This window comes from Solanum verrucosum, unplaced genomic scaffold (assembly GCF_900185275.1).
Source record: "Solanum verrucosum unplaced genomic scaffold, falcon-dt-bn FXZP01000261.1, whole genome shotgun sequence".
In the NCBI taxonomy this organism is placed as follows: Eukaryota; Viridiplantae; Streptophyta; class Magnoliopsida; order Solanales; family Solanaceae; genus Solanum; species Solanum verrucosum.
Window position 1 is genome coordinate 14,334,654 of NW_026019969.1, and position 14,524 is coordinate 14,349,177.

At 27.6% G+C, this 14,524-nt stretch overlaps 3 protein-coding genes across 4 annotated transcripts in view; all 3 read left to right on the forward strand.

Annotated features, from left to right (window-relative positions):
- The window catches only part of LOC125816710 (protein CASPARIAN STRIP INTEGRITY FACTOR 1), a 123,789-nt gene that overhangs the window by 19,832 nt on the left and 89,433 nt on the right, over positions 1–14,524 (forward strand). The gene's annotated exons all lie outside the window — the stretch shown is intronic.
- LOC125816695 (uncharacterized) lies at positions 232–1,110 on the forward strand. Its single transcript, XM_049496321.1, has 2 exons — positions 232–533; positions 786–1,110. Exons 1-2 carry the CDS (start codon positions 232–234, stop codon positions 1,108–1,110), a joined length of 627 nt encoding a protein of 208 aa, XP_049352278.1.
- On the forward strand, positions 10,156–10,977 carry LOC125816681 (uncharacterized). The gene has a single exon (XM_049496307.1). It carries the CDS (start codon positions 10,156–10,158, stop codon positions 10,975–10,977), a length of 822 nt encoding a protein of 273 aa, XP_049352264.1.

A 14,524-nucleotide genomic window follows, 5' to 3' on the forward strand; every position in this document is an offset into this window, starting at 1 on the left:
TCAATGTAGCCTAAAAAAGCCTATAAAGAAAAAGATAAAAGTGAAAACGACAAGCATCTAAGTTCAACAATTAACAAAAAATGAGAAAGAAGAAGAAAAAAAAAAACAATACTTGTTAGCTATATATACTCCCACATAAAATCCCCTGAATCTCAACAACAAACATAAAAGATTAACATCCTTTTCTCCTTAATCCAAATTAATTTTTGGTTTCGAGTGAAAATAATACACATGGAATCCTTAAATTTCCACAACATCAAATTGGAGAAAGCAAATGCTAAGTTAAGATACAAAAAGCGTCAAAGAGTGACAATGTTCATCGTTTTCTGCATATTTTTCACCATAATCTCAAGATTTTCCATTCAATTGCCACTCTCGACAGATTATGTCAAGGGATTTGGTGTCACCCTCATTAGTCCTCGATTCGTCTTTGTTCTTGTAAACATAATTGTCATCATCCTCTTCTTCAAATCAGGACATTCATCTGCCGCGGACAACGTTAAATTCGATGAGTACAAGCAAAAATATTCGATGAACAACGAGGCTTGCTGTAAAAAACAGAGCATTTTGGTTGAAGAGACTAATTGTGAACAGAGCAAGAAACAGAGGAAACTGGCAGAAAGGCGATTAGAAAAGAGAATTCATCGTAGTCATTCGGAAAACTTTTTATGTTTGTCTCGTGATGAGAAAAAAACTAGAAAAATAATTATCAGGTCACCTACAGTTGGATGCTTGAAAAATATAGACATTGACAGTGTAAAACCAACAACCTCATATCCAGAGGCAAATTGTGAACAGAGCATTTTGGTTGAAGAGACTAATTGTGAACAGAGCATTGTAGCAGAAAGGCGATTAGAAAAGAGAATTCATCGTAGTCATTCGGAAAACTCCTTACGTTTGGCTCATGATGAGAAAAAAACTAGAAAAAGAATGATGAGGTCAGCTACAGTTGGTTGCTTGAAAAATATAGGCACTGACAGTGTAAAACCAGCGATGACAACAACAACCTCGGATGGGCTGAGCAGTGTCGAATTCAGGAAAACTGTTGAGGCATTTATTGCAAGACAACAAAGATTATTGAAGGAAGAAGAGTTTTCAATTTCAACATAAGAGATAGAAGATAAATACAGATACCAAGGAAGAAATAACAGAGTTTTAACTAGCACATTATGTGATCGGTTTTTTTTTTTTTGAGAAAACAAATGTAAGTGCATTCACAATATTAGTTAGTATCAATTTTGTCACTTTGGACGATCATATGTTCATGTGCGTGCTGATTGAATGGCACTGTTAATTAAAACATGAGAATCTTCAATTCACACAGAAGTGAGCCTCAAATGTGTGGTAATGGAAATCGAACTTGATCACTTCCATGGAAAGAAAAATAAAAGTTTCACCATACAATACTTAACTTTATCATTGTACCTTATTTAGTGTTATTTTGAAATAAATTTTCGATAAATGAATATGAATTAATTAAATTGATCAATGAACATCAAATAAGTATTTAGTTTTCTTATATTGATCAAATTCATATTTTCAAGACTAATAACTCTCAATGTTAAAATATAAAAAAAAGTAATGTCTTTTTTAAATTGATTTGTGAAATGACAAGTATGTAGAAATATCTATTTTCTCATTAAGAACAACGTATAAATAGAAATGTATGGAGATGGGGGAGTAATATGAGAAGAAACTTCTATTGTTTTATTTTTTAAAATTTATGGTAGAAGTGTTCACGTTTTTTTTAAAATAATAGAAATGAAAATAATGAAGACTACTAAAAAGTAGAAAGTAATTAATTTCGTTTTCTCTTTCTTCTTCTTAGTCTTTTTTTTTTTTTTTTTTAAGTTCGACAGAAATTAGGTAAAGTCTAAGAAGACGGCTAAAGAGTAAAGGTAATACAACTATTGCTCTAAGTTTCAACACAATTTTTTACAAATAAATTCTAAGAAATGTTGATTTTCACTTTATTAAAAAAATTATGATAAATAAAATTGTCACTAAATATACTTTTTTCAGTTAAAGCTACACTATTTCTTTTATTTTAATTTATGTAAAGATAAGTAATTATAGATGTAGATTAAGCAAATAAGGTTTTTTTATGATACTTTTGTTCAAGGAAATGAGTAATAGAACAATTTGTAAGAAGAAATATTGTATTGAATCGTACTCTTATACATGATCATTTATTAATTTGAAATTCATAATTTATTTCTAAATATTTACAGTATATTATTAAATAAATGTATCTTTCAAATATTACTATTTAAAAAAATATATTCTTATTACTATAAGATCTAAAGGACGCATAAAACGCGTACGCTAAGACTTATTTTATTAAAATGTCATTATCTAAGAGGTTGGTTTAATAAACGAACAAGGTCTTAGTTAATTGATTGTATCTATATCTCTTCCAATAAAGTTTGCACTTAGAGATGATTATAATGTTAAACTATTGTTAGGATAGAAAAAGAAATCAATCTTGCCTTTTTTCTTGTATTTTTAAATGTGAAAATTTTATAAATGACATATATAAGACTAATATTTTCAAGCTATGACAGTATCATAATACTTTTAAGTTGTAACAATAAAAAATTTCAGGTTGTAACAATTTATAAAAAAAAATAGAGTTTTAAAATAATTGTAAAAAATAATTTTTAAAAATTATTAAAAGGAAAAAAAATGGATAAAGTTATATTAATTAATTTGAATACATTAAGGATAATTGATAGTTGCCATAAATTAAGGAAATTCAAAACAAAGTATGAATATTTGTTTTCCTTTTTTTACTCAATCAGTTAACAGTAATTCAAAAAGCAGATTTTTTTTTTAGTAGTAATTACGGATATGTTAGTAGTAATTAATTTTGAATTCATTAATGATAATTAATATGTGCCATAAAATTAGGAGATTCATAAAAAAAGGAATATTTGTTTTCCTTTTTTTACTCAAATCAATTAAATTTCATTCAAAAAACATATTATTATTATTATTATTTTCAAACGTTTATCTCTCCTCTCAATTTTTTCTGTAATTTGTCGTCAGTCACAACTAGTTTCAGTTGATTTTATCCAATAATTTTCATTTGTGTTGTAATGGACGACTTCTTATCAATATTAATAAGCACACGGTGGTAGATGGGATCCTTCATATTGGTGTTCTTTGCAATTTTTTATTTGTATTGTTATACAACTCAAGCTTAAAAAAAATAAAATTAAGAACAATGATACTGGAAAGAAGTTTTCGGATTTTGGTTGTGTATAATAGAATTTAATTGTGACGTTTTTGGTATGAACACTTTTTTTTTAGATTACATAATATTTGTTTGAAAATGCAAAAGATTTTGGTATGAATTTTTTTTAATTTATGGTTTCTGGTAAAAATAAATTACATAGAATTTATTTCTAATTGGTATACTTGTCATACCATTTTTGTACAATTTTGGACTTATATTTGAATGAATTGTGTATACTGGTTACTTAAAAAATTATTCAGATTTTGTTTGTGTATAATAGGTTTAATTATGACGTATGAACATTACATAAATTTTTTTTGAAATTGGTATAGATTTTGGTATGAACATTCATTTTTTTGTATGTTTCTGGTTAAAAAAATTACATAATTTTTTTTTGAAATTGGTATATTGGTTATATCATGTTGGTACGATTTTGGCATTATATTGGAATGAATTTCGTATACTATTTATCTAATAAATGACAATTAATTGTTAGAAGTATTATTAATTTTTTGATATGGTTCTGGTATAAAAATTGACGTAAATTTTGTATGAAACGGGTATAATAGTAAGATCAAATTTGTATGAAAATTTATAATTTTTATGGCACGAATCTGGTATGATTCAATTTCTATTTTTGGCATTATATTGGTTGGAATTGTGCATAATAGTGGGATGAAATTGATATATTGTTTATTTAATAAAATATAATTACTACTTATAAATTGTAGGATTTCGTATTCTTTTTTGCATGAATCTGGTATGAATCAGTGTTTACTTTTGGCATGAAATAGGTATAAAAAGTATGCATAAAAATGGTATGAAATTCTTATATTGATATAACATATGTATAAAAGTTATTTGTACTTTTGTATCCTGTAATAACGACACAATAATTTATGATGGAATAGAAAAATATTCAATTCAAAGAGTGTCAGAGCATAAATTATTGCCACCTGTTTCAAAAAGAAATGTAGGAAGACCACAACTTGAACGTTGGAAAGGGCTTGCTGATGTGAAGCTCAAGAGGTCTAAGGTTACGTGTAGTACATGTCATCGAGAGGGACACAACTGGATGACATGTTCAAATTACCCTGCTGAAAAAAAAGACATAATTTTTTTTTTGATTTGGTCGTTTTATTGTGACAAACTCATGTTTTTTTATTTATTTTGTATTTTAAGTTAATGAATTATAATTTCATAACATTTATTATGTGTACTAGCCAACCTAAAACTAGTTAATGTTGTATCTAATCTGTATATATTTGGTATCGAACTGATATTCCATTGGAAAAATTGAAAAAACATGAAATTGATATTTCAAATGAATTAGCTAACTAAAACTAGTTAATGATGTACTCAATTAACATACATTTGGTATCTAATTGATATTCAATTGGAAAAATTGAAAAAGTACGTAATTGAGATTTCAACTAAATTAGTCAGCCTAAAACTAGTTAATTTTGTACCCAATTGGCATACATTTAGTATCGAACTGATATCCCGTTGGAAAATTTAAAAAACCAACATGTAATTGAGATTTCAACAGAATTAGTCAGTCTAAAACAAGTTAATGTTATATTCAATTGGTATACATTTGGTATCTATCTGATATCCCATTGAAAAAATTGAAAAATCAACAAGTAATTGAGATTCAACCAAATTAGATAACCTAAAACAAGTTAATGTTGTATCTAATTGGTATCCATTTGATATCTAACAAATATCTCACTTGAAAATAGAAAAAAAATGTAATTGATGTTAAACTGGTATCCAACTGGAAAATTTAAGTTCTACTTGTATCCAATTGGTATTTAATTAGTATCAAACTGGTGTCCAATTGGGTATCAAATTGATATCCAACTAGAAAAACTAAGTCTATTTGTATCAAATTGGTATCTAATTGGTATTCAGCTGAAAATACAACATATAATTAAGATTTTGACTGAATAAGTCAATCTAGACTAATTAACATTGTATCCAATTGGTATCCATTTCGAAAACCTAATTGTAACAATGTATACAATTGATATCTAAATAGAATTTTAAGATATTTAATTCTTATTACTTTGTATATGCAGTTTTTCTTCAAACTAAAATCTCAATCTAAAACTGGCTACTGTTGATATCCAATTTGTATCCAAGTTGAAAAATATGACTAATACTGCATGAAATTGGTATCCAACTTTTATCCATCTGGGTTTAATTAAGCCTAACAATGTATATTTATATACTCAACATAAAACATACTCTTCATTTTCAAATATCATGAACGAAAATCAATAAAATTTGTTTAATATTTCATAGTAACAATAATGCATAGTATATATTATTGCCAAAAACTGAAGCAAAAAATAAATAACATCCTAAAATCATGAAAGTCTAAGTCAATATCTATCTGACAACTAATCTTTTTGGTCTTGGTATAGGATAATTGGTAGTATCCAGATCATGTTCTTTTGCTATGCTCGGTCCATCAACTTTGCTAGCAACAATACTAGTTACTTCACTCTCACTAATTGTGTCATCAGCGTTCTCACTTCTTACATACTGCCATGGGATTGTGGCATACCTTTGACGATATTTTACATCAACCTCAATGTGACCCATATCAAAAACTTCACTGCTAATACATTTAGCAAATAAACATGTGTACATGTCACAATCACTGAAAAAATATTGAAAAAAATTAATTTAAAAAAGAAAGTGAATTAATTATTATGAAAAAATTACAATAATTTAGGAATACATACTTTGATATTGGATCTTGTTAATGTACATCATTGATAAATTCAACTTTGAGAGGATCAAGTTGAGTGGCAGTTTTCGTTTGAATGGAGAAGAAGAACAATGGAGAAGTTGGAAGAGAAAGAAAAATTGGCGTGGATGGAAAAAGAACTGGGTATGTGAAAGTGGGGTAGGGTGTGGCATGTCATAAGGTAAAAGAAATCCCTTGAAAGGTGTAATTGATAATTATGAATTTATTCTCTCTCATAATTTTCTCTTTCTCTCACCTATTAACATTATATAAATTAATTAATAAAATACAATTAATTAATTTATAAATTAAAATTGATATGTTAATAAATGTGTCAATAACAAAAGAACGAGAATCAAGGTAAAATCTGTAAAAATGTGTAAGAGATAATTATGGTAGATTCTTTATTTATATCATTTAATAATAAAAATAAAATTATAAAAGACTAATTATTTAATGAAGTAAAATTAAATTGATTTATAAATAAAAAGTGATATGCTATAATCCGTAATTAAACTGTTATAAGCAATAATATTTTAAAAATATCATTTATCACACTTGGCGTGCCAGAAATTGGAGGCGATACAAAGGCACATGTGTACAGACAGATGAGGCAATTGCACAGATAAAGAAGGAAATCAGAGAAAGGTTACAGTTACTTAGTAGTTCCAAGAAAGCAATGAAATGTAGGAATTTTATTCAGCATTTTATGTGTATTTAGTTTTCTTATGATTTGGTAGGAGGCCTGTTCTTTGTTATCAGAGAAAGGTGCTCTTCATTTGTATTCGTACTTTTTGGTGGTTATGGTAATATATTTACAGTTGTTACCAAAAAAATAAAATAATTTAAAAGTAGACTTAAAATCTATAATATTACCCCTTAAATATATGTGTGGGGTGATTTTTCTTTTTTAAATCAATATAAATTTGGAGCCTACTAAGTTTTCTATGTTTCCCACTATAAGATCGGGGCTCAAGCCCAACCATTCATTGAATTGACCCACTCATGGGCCCACGGCCCACCCTACTTTAACGAAATTACGAGGGGAGAAATGTTTTTGATATATATCTCAATTTTGCAATTTAGAACTAATATATCTTTTGTTATAAAAATGGGTTACTTATAATTTTATCGTTATAATGGTGTCTTATATATATTTTTCCTATTACAAAATGCCTTATATAGCCCCTTTTTGCTTAATGAAAAATGAAGATATTTATTTAATTTTTTTCAATTTTAAAGAAATCTCTGTAGGAGTATATATGATCCTTTTATCAAAGATGAGAGATATTTTATTTTTCTCAGACATTTTCTTTTTACTTTTTAAATCCAGCAGCTATTTTGAGTTTTATATATATCTCTATTATTATTGTTTGAGTTGCGACTATATTGGAATTTATTTTAATGGGGCATCTATGATAAATTTTACAAGAAAATGAGTGGAAAAATATTTGAACATCAAAATAATAAACCAAAAAAGTACATTTAAAATTATTTTTCTTACTCCCGTTAGACCAAGAGAGTATATATTGTTAGGATTTTGCCCTGATTTTCTTATCATATTTTAAGTTTTATTTTTTACAAAAGGGAAAAACAAAGTATTACCATAAATGTTTAACTATCCTAAAAGGAAAAAAAAAATTTCTTCCATATTTGGTTTATTCTTTCCTTAGAGGAAAAGTTTGAAAATCTACAAAATTGAAGATCCATATTCTCATAGCATAACACAATAACATCCACAATGTAGTCATTTAGAGAATTTTGTTCATGGGGAGATTTATATCTCATCAGTTTTAATAATATTCTTTTATATTAGTTTTCATATAATAATATTATGTTTTAGTATAAATTTTTGTTATCTGATTTATCAACTCTATGATTTGCAATTGTAAGCTTGTGCGCATGACTCCTTAATCACTTTCGAACCCAACATATACCTGGATCAAATGTGTAACAGTAGGGATATATATAAATTACTTTATAATGAAATGGATGTCAATTCTAAATCACAATTAAGACTGTTTTCCCATTCAAGAAATACACTATAATTTCTTATCAATTACTTCCCCTTTTTTTCTTTTCAACGAACTGTACAAAGTAATAAAACAAATAAAAAAGTGAATATATGGGGTCCAATCCCAATTATTTATACCAAGTATTAGTGAGATGTTAAATGAATGATCTTTTTAAAAAAAGTTAAGAAGTCGGGTCTTTTAATTCTTTTTTGATTTATCAACCAAAAGTTGGAACGTCTAGAGTCTCCAACCCACTCTCAAATAATTTATTCATACCTATAACTAAAAATGTAAGATATATATTTTCATTACTTTATGGTAAAACATTCTAAATATTTGTTTATCAAATGCAAGAGGATTATTTTTGGGTGGTATTAATTTAGAAATAGCCAACTTTCTTCGAGGGTATTTTCAAAGCAAAAGAACAAAACGGTCTTTTTTTATTATAATATTGTCACGTAAAATCAATCCAACCATAATGTTCCCACCATAATCAAAAGATATATATATATATTTTTTATTTTTTTTTCGTGTGAGAGTTTTATAACAAAAAAAACAAAAACAAAAAAAGTAGGAAAGCCATAATGTGACAAATTCAATTTCTTAGTTTGTAAGGAAGGAGGTGAGAGTTTTAATTAAACAAAAACGTAAACTTGGATATAAGTTTGCCACTTGGAAATACATTAACTAACTCATATATTATTGAATTGGAAGTGTCCAAAATTTCAAGTCACCTCATTGGACAAAAAGTAGTCAAATAATGGAACGAAAATCTAGTACTTAGTGAATAGTACCATATCAATATTACAATTAACAGGATGCCAATTATTCCCACTAAATAGATAAGGTTGCAACCCTAAAGTGCCCGTTTGATACGAAGAATAAGAGATAACTAATTTAAAAATTAATTTCAAAATGAGTTTATTTTATATTTGATTAAGGTTACCATCTTAGATATTCATACTTTGTTTTCTGATTTGATGTATTAAAAATGGCTCTTAAAAAATTACTCCCTCTCATATTCCACATTCAATCTGTATAAATAATACATCGCATAACTTGTATCAATTGTTATATTTCATGCATAGCTTCAAAGTAATTTCTTCTCTATTGTTTAAGCCTTAATAGACACCTACTCAGATATCTGTATTAACAAAAAAAAGCTAGTAGATATCGAAAAATATAGTCAAGATACACGTTTCTTCGGTTTTTCCTCTCCTATTGATTATCTTTTAGATAAAGGATCTTTTCCTTAATCCATGCAATGCTGGCAATATTCGAGGACATCAAGTGGCCATTTAGTGCAAAACATTATAGGATAATCCATACTGCACTTTTTCACTGCTTGTCTTTTTTATTTCTATGTTTCGTAATTTAAATGAAAGCAAATTAAACATTAGGGTCCATCACTTTTATGTGAATTATTAGAATCAAGAATCATCCTTTTATCTGAATAATTGAGTTGGAAATGCCTATACCATATTCTAAATTATTATATCCACTTGTATATCACTTTAATTAAACCCCATCAATTGAGTAAGTGAAAAACGACAAGAATCTATTTCAAATATTAACACAAAATGAGAAAGAAAACAAGAGAAATATCACCAATCTTTTAGCTGAAAAGGTTGGAACACATCCATTGTTTATCAACGATATTAGATTTGAATTCTAAAAATGAAATGTTTCACGGGAAGGAGTGAGTCACCCTTTTAATAGTCTTATCGACCAACACAAATTTGAAATAGTTTGTGGCCTCCTAATTAAAATTTAATTCAAGTTCAGACCACTAGTCTAACTGTTAGATTTTAATTTTGAACTCATCAAGACTATGTGCCACTTTTAGATTTTGGAATATTGATCTAATTTTTATAAAATGGCCAACTTCTTCTGGAAAAAGTGACTGTTTGTATAAATCAAATGTGGCTTATTCCATTAGCAGGCATATCGGACACAAATCTAGTTATTTCGAATATGCCCTCAAGCAATAGAAAATAAAAGGCAAAAAAGAATAATAAATAAAGACTTTATACTTCTATATATATAATACTCCAATGTTGCCTCTAAAATCCACACAATCTCAAACCAAACCAAACATATTATTTATCACTTGAAACCAAATTTTATTAAGAAAGTTGAAAAAAATGGAATCCTTAAATTTTCACAAAATCAAATTAGAGAAAGCAAATGCTATGTTAAGGTACAAAAAGCGTCAAAGCGTGACAATAATGTTCCGTTTCATTGAATTCTGCATATTTTTCGCCATAATCTCAAGATTTTCCACTCGATTGCCACTCAGTTTCAAGCTCTCGATCGATTGTTTCAAGGGACTTGGTGTTACCCTCATTAGTCCTCGATTCGTCTTTGTTCTTGGAAACACGATTGTCATCATCCTCTTCTTGAAATCAGGACATTCGTCTGGTTCCACGAACAATGTTAAAATGGATTTGTACGAGCAAAAATGTTCAATGAATTATGAAAAGAGCAATAAACAGAGGAAAGTAGTAGAAAAACCTTACTGTGAACAGAGCAAAAAACAGGGGAAACAGAGCATTCTGGTAGAAAAATCCTACTGTGAACAGAGAAAGAAACAGGGGAAACAGAGCATTCTAGTAGAAAAATCTTACCGTGAACAGAGCAAGAAACAGAGCATTGCTATTGAAGAAGCTTACTGTGAGCAGAGCAAGAAACAGAGTATTCTAATACAGAGACAATTAGTAGAAAAAAAACTTAATCGTAGCCATTCAGAGAGCTTTACCAGTTTATGTCATGATGAGAAGCCTAGAAAAGAATTGATCCGGTCCGCTACAGTAGGATGTTTGAAAGTTATACGCACTAACAGTGTAAAATCGGTGGATGATGGAATGAGCAGCGAAGAATTCAGGAACACTGTTGAAGCATTCATTGCAAGACAACAAAGATTTTTAAGGGAAGAAGAGTTATTTTCAGATGTTGTATCAACATAAATTAAGACATCTTGAGAAAACATCAAGAGTTTTTATTAGTACATTATTAGGTCATTAAAAAAGAAATAAGAAGTTAGAGACAACATATGTAAATTCAAGAACAAAGATAAATCTCTAATAGCAGGAGTAACATTTCTACTTGTAAATGGGAATAGTTTTGTTCCTCCACCTATAATATGATATCTAATGTTTAAATGAACATTAGTATACGAACGAAACATTCTTAAGGATAGTGTTATTGACATGCCTCAAGCTCTGAAAAATTTCCTAATATGTTTATCATCAAGTATTTCTCATAAAATTTTCAAACCAAAAGGATTTCTTCACCATAAAAAACAAATTCCTTTCAAAAAAGCAAAATAGAGAAGAAAAAAAGAGGAAGGAATACATCAAAAGGAAAGTGGTGTCCAACTCGAAATACTCTAAATCCAAAGTGTGCATATTATCCACTAGCCAGAATCAACAGAATTTTTAATTATGTCATACACAATAGTAAATCCATTTTAATGCAATTAATTTCTATTTTTTCAAAAAAAAAAAAACATTATAGAAAAAACACAGGAAAACAGACAGAATATTAAGTTACTCATACACAATAGGGATAAGGGTCTGAAAAATATCCCAACTTTGACCGAAATTGCTGTTACGATATCAAACTTTAATGTGGACCTATTACCCCAGACCCTTAATGCAATTGATTTCTGGTTAATTATTTTTTTAAAATAATTATTCTGGAAGAAACTTAGGAAAGCAGCCTTAATATTTAATTATGTCATACACAATAGTAAATCTATTATAATGCAATTAATTTCTGATTTTCTTAAAATATATATATTTTATTTTCTAGAAGAAACAAAATTAAGGCATTATCCTCCTATCGACAAATCATCACGAGACCACGACTGTCCAAAAGTTATAAGAAAGTAAGATTAAAATAAACAAAGCGTCTTTTTTCTTGTTAAGTTGGAAATAATTAATACTAAGAAATTAGTTAAAGCCTATGAGGTTGATTTATCAAACTAATAACTAGGTCATATTTAATTGATTGTATTATTATCTCTTCGTAAAAAGGTCTTTTAGAAGCACAAAAAGTTTGTACTAAGATATAGAAAGAATAATATACTTGCACATATAGTGGATTCAAGATTTTTTATAATTGAATAAAAAAATTTGAAAAATAAAGATGTAGTGTTTAAAATTTGAATTTCAAGGTAGATTTTGAACTCCCTCAATCACTAATTTAGCCAACCTCTAATTTTATGTTCAGAAATTTCAAAATATATCTATTTATATAAAAAAAAATTAAAAAAACGAGAAGATTCACCCACTAGATCCCCCTGCACTAAGTTGCACTTACACATGATTTTGTAATTAAAATATTATTAGGATAGAATAAGAGAATAATCTTGCCTTTTGTCTTGTATATTGTTTATTCATATAAAGTTTGATCTGATTTGGAGTCTACTCAGTTTTCAAAAGGAAAAAAAAAAGACTTTAATTCATGAGCTGCACTTTATTTATGCTTTGTATAGTACTTATTTATCCCAAACGAAAAATGAATTTCATTTACACGCAAGTGTAATAAGAGAAATATCCTTTCTCTTCCATTTTTTTTTAAAAAATGAAAATTAAGATATTGCCTTATAATTCATTAAAATAAATTAGATATTTTTTGTTTTATAAACCATAGTGAAAGAAAAAAATATCGTTTATTTTATTAGCAGTTCTTGAAAAGTATTTATCGTGCATAACATAAGCACTAAAACTTAGCGTATGTAAGATTTTTCATATTATGATTTTTCAAAGGTGCAAAGTGCAAATATTAGGATTTATTGATGTGGCTGCTAAAGAGGAGATGTTTCCCGGTAATCCATCAAATCGGTTGATAATTTAAATAATTAAGCAAATTTAGTCCTTTAGAGAAAAACAAATAATTAAAAAAAGAAAATACAATATAATTTTAAAAGTATTTTTTTAATTGGCCAATCATTCATTGAATTGGCCCACTCAATGAACCCCATGGTCTGCTTCTTCAATTTTTTAAGCTTCTTATGATCCGCGAGAATTCCACTGCTATTAGCACTATTTAATATTTTTAAATATTTTTTCTCTTTTAAACAACTTGTACAAATTAACTAAATGTTGTAGGGTTCAAGCTTTAATTTCTTTTGATATTAAGAAAACAATTACTAAAGCAAAGGAAGTAACTCAACAAATCAAAAAAATGTGAAGATGTGGGGTCTAAGATCAATAATTTTTTTTACCTTGCATCAATAATTATACAATTATTGATTTTTAACACTTAATCATAATAAAATATTATATATTTTTTCTTTAAGTTATAATATATAAAGTTAAATTATTAGATTTGACGTGCAAGATAATATTTTTGAGTGATACAAATTAAGAAATGGCTAACATTCTTTGGAAGGTCTTTTCTTGACCAAAGTACAAACCGATCTTTTATTATTAAATTGCCACGTAAAATCAATTCAACAATTAAGAGCCCACCATAGTTAAAAGAAAAATATTTTTCTTGTGATATTTTTATAAAAAAAAAAAAGTTGGAAAACCGTTATGTGGATGGCAAATGATTAATTTCTTAGTTTGTAAGGAAGGAGGTAGGACTTCCAATAATATATGTACACTTGGATACAAGTTTGCCACCTGGAAATACATTAACATTAGCATATATTATTATTGATGAAAGTATCAAAAGTGTCATGTCAGTTCATTTTCTTTTTTGAAAAAAGGTTAATCTAGCAAAGTAGCCAAATAATGTAACGAAAATCTAGTACTATAGTGTTTAAATTCAGTTCCCCAACTAATGGATAAGTTTTACTTTCCGTTGAGACTACAATTAAATAGTAAAAATGATTATTTTTTTTAAAGAACAGGCATAAATTTTAAAATAGAATCTCATTATGCTATGAAAAAATTAGGGCCGCATGTGAGGCGCTCTCTCTACTTTCTTAATTTGTTTTAATTTTGTAAATGTTATAATGATATGCATTTTTAGTATGAATATTTATCTAGTTTTGATTTAACACGAAGTTTAAAAAATAAATTAAAAAATTTAGAATATTATGATATTAAACATAAAATAGTGAACTTGTCCCTCGTCCATAGGGACCTCGTGACATACAATCGTGAATTTATCCCCTTATCCATAAGGACCTAGTGGCATACAACTGAAGCAACTCCCGCTAAATCCCTTTCTCTCTTTTTTACAGCCTCAAGTCATACTCTAATGCTTGGTTGGCTATAAAAGCTAAGAGTAACTAAAGTCATAAAGGGTTTCTAAAAGTAATTAATCTGTTCATAACTAACCCTCTCTGTTAATATTTGGGCTTTTAATGATCTTTACATTATTAATATTATTCACCGCATAAATAACTCATACATTATAAATTCTGTATAATTAGTATGTAAACCAAACAATTGCCAAATAATTTATTCCTTTCATTTTTTAACTTTTTTGTATGTTTACTTCTTCATATTTTAGACCTCTTAATAAAAATTCCGACTCCAAAGAATTACAGTTTCT

What these genes read in the sequence shown, in the direction of transcription:
- LOC125816695 (XM_049496321.1), top strand. Translation starts at nt 232, where the DNA reads ATGGAATCCTTAAATTTCCACAACATCAAATTGGAGAAAGCAAATGCT. An exon ending in TACAAGCAAAAATATTCGAT is followed by an intron (nt 534 to 785) that starts GAACAACGAGGC and finishes ATATCCAGAGGC; the next exon opens with AAATTGTGAACAGAGCATTT.
- LOC125816681 (XM_049496307.1), top strand. Translation starts at nt 10,156, where the DNA reads ATGGAATCCTTAAATTTTCACAAAATCAAATTAGAGAAAGCAAATGCT.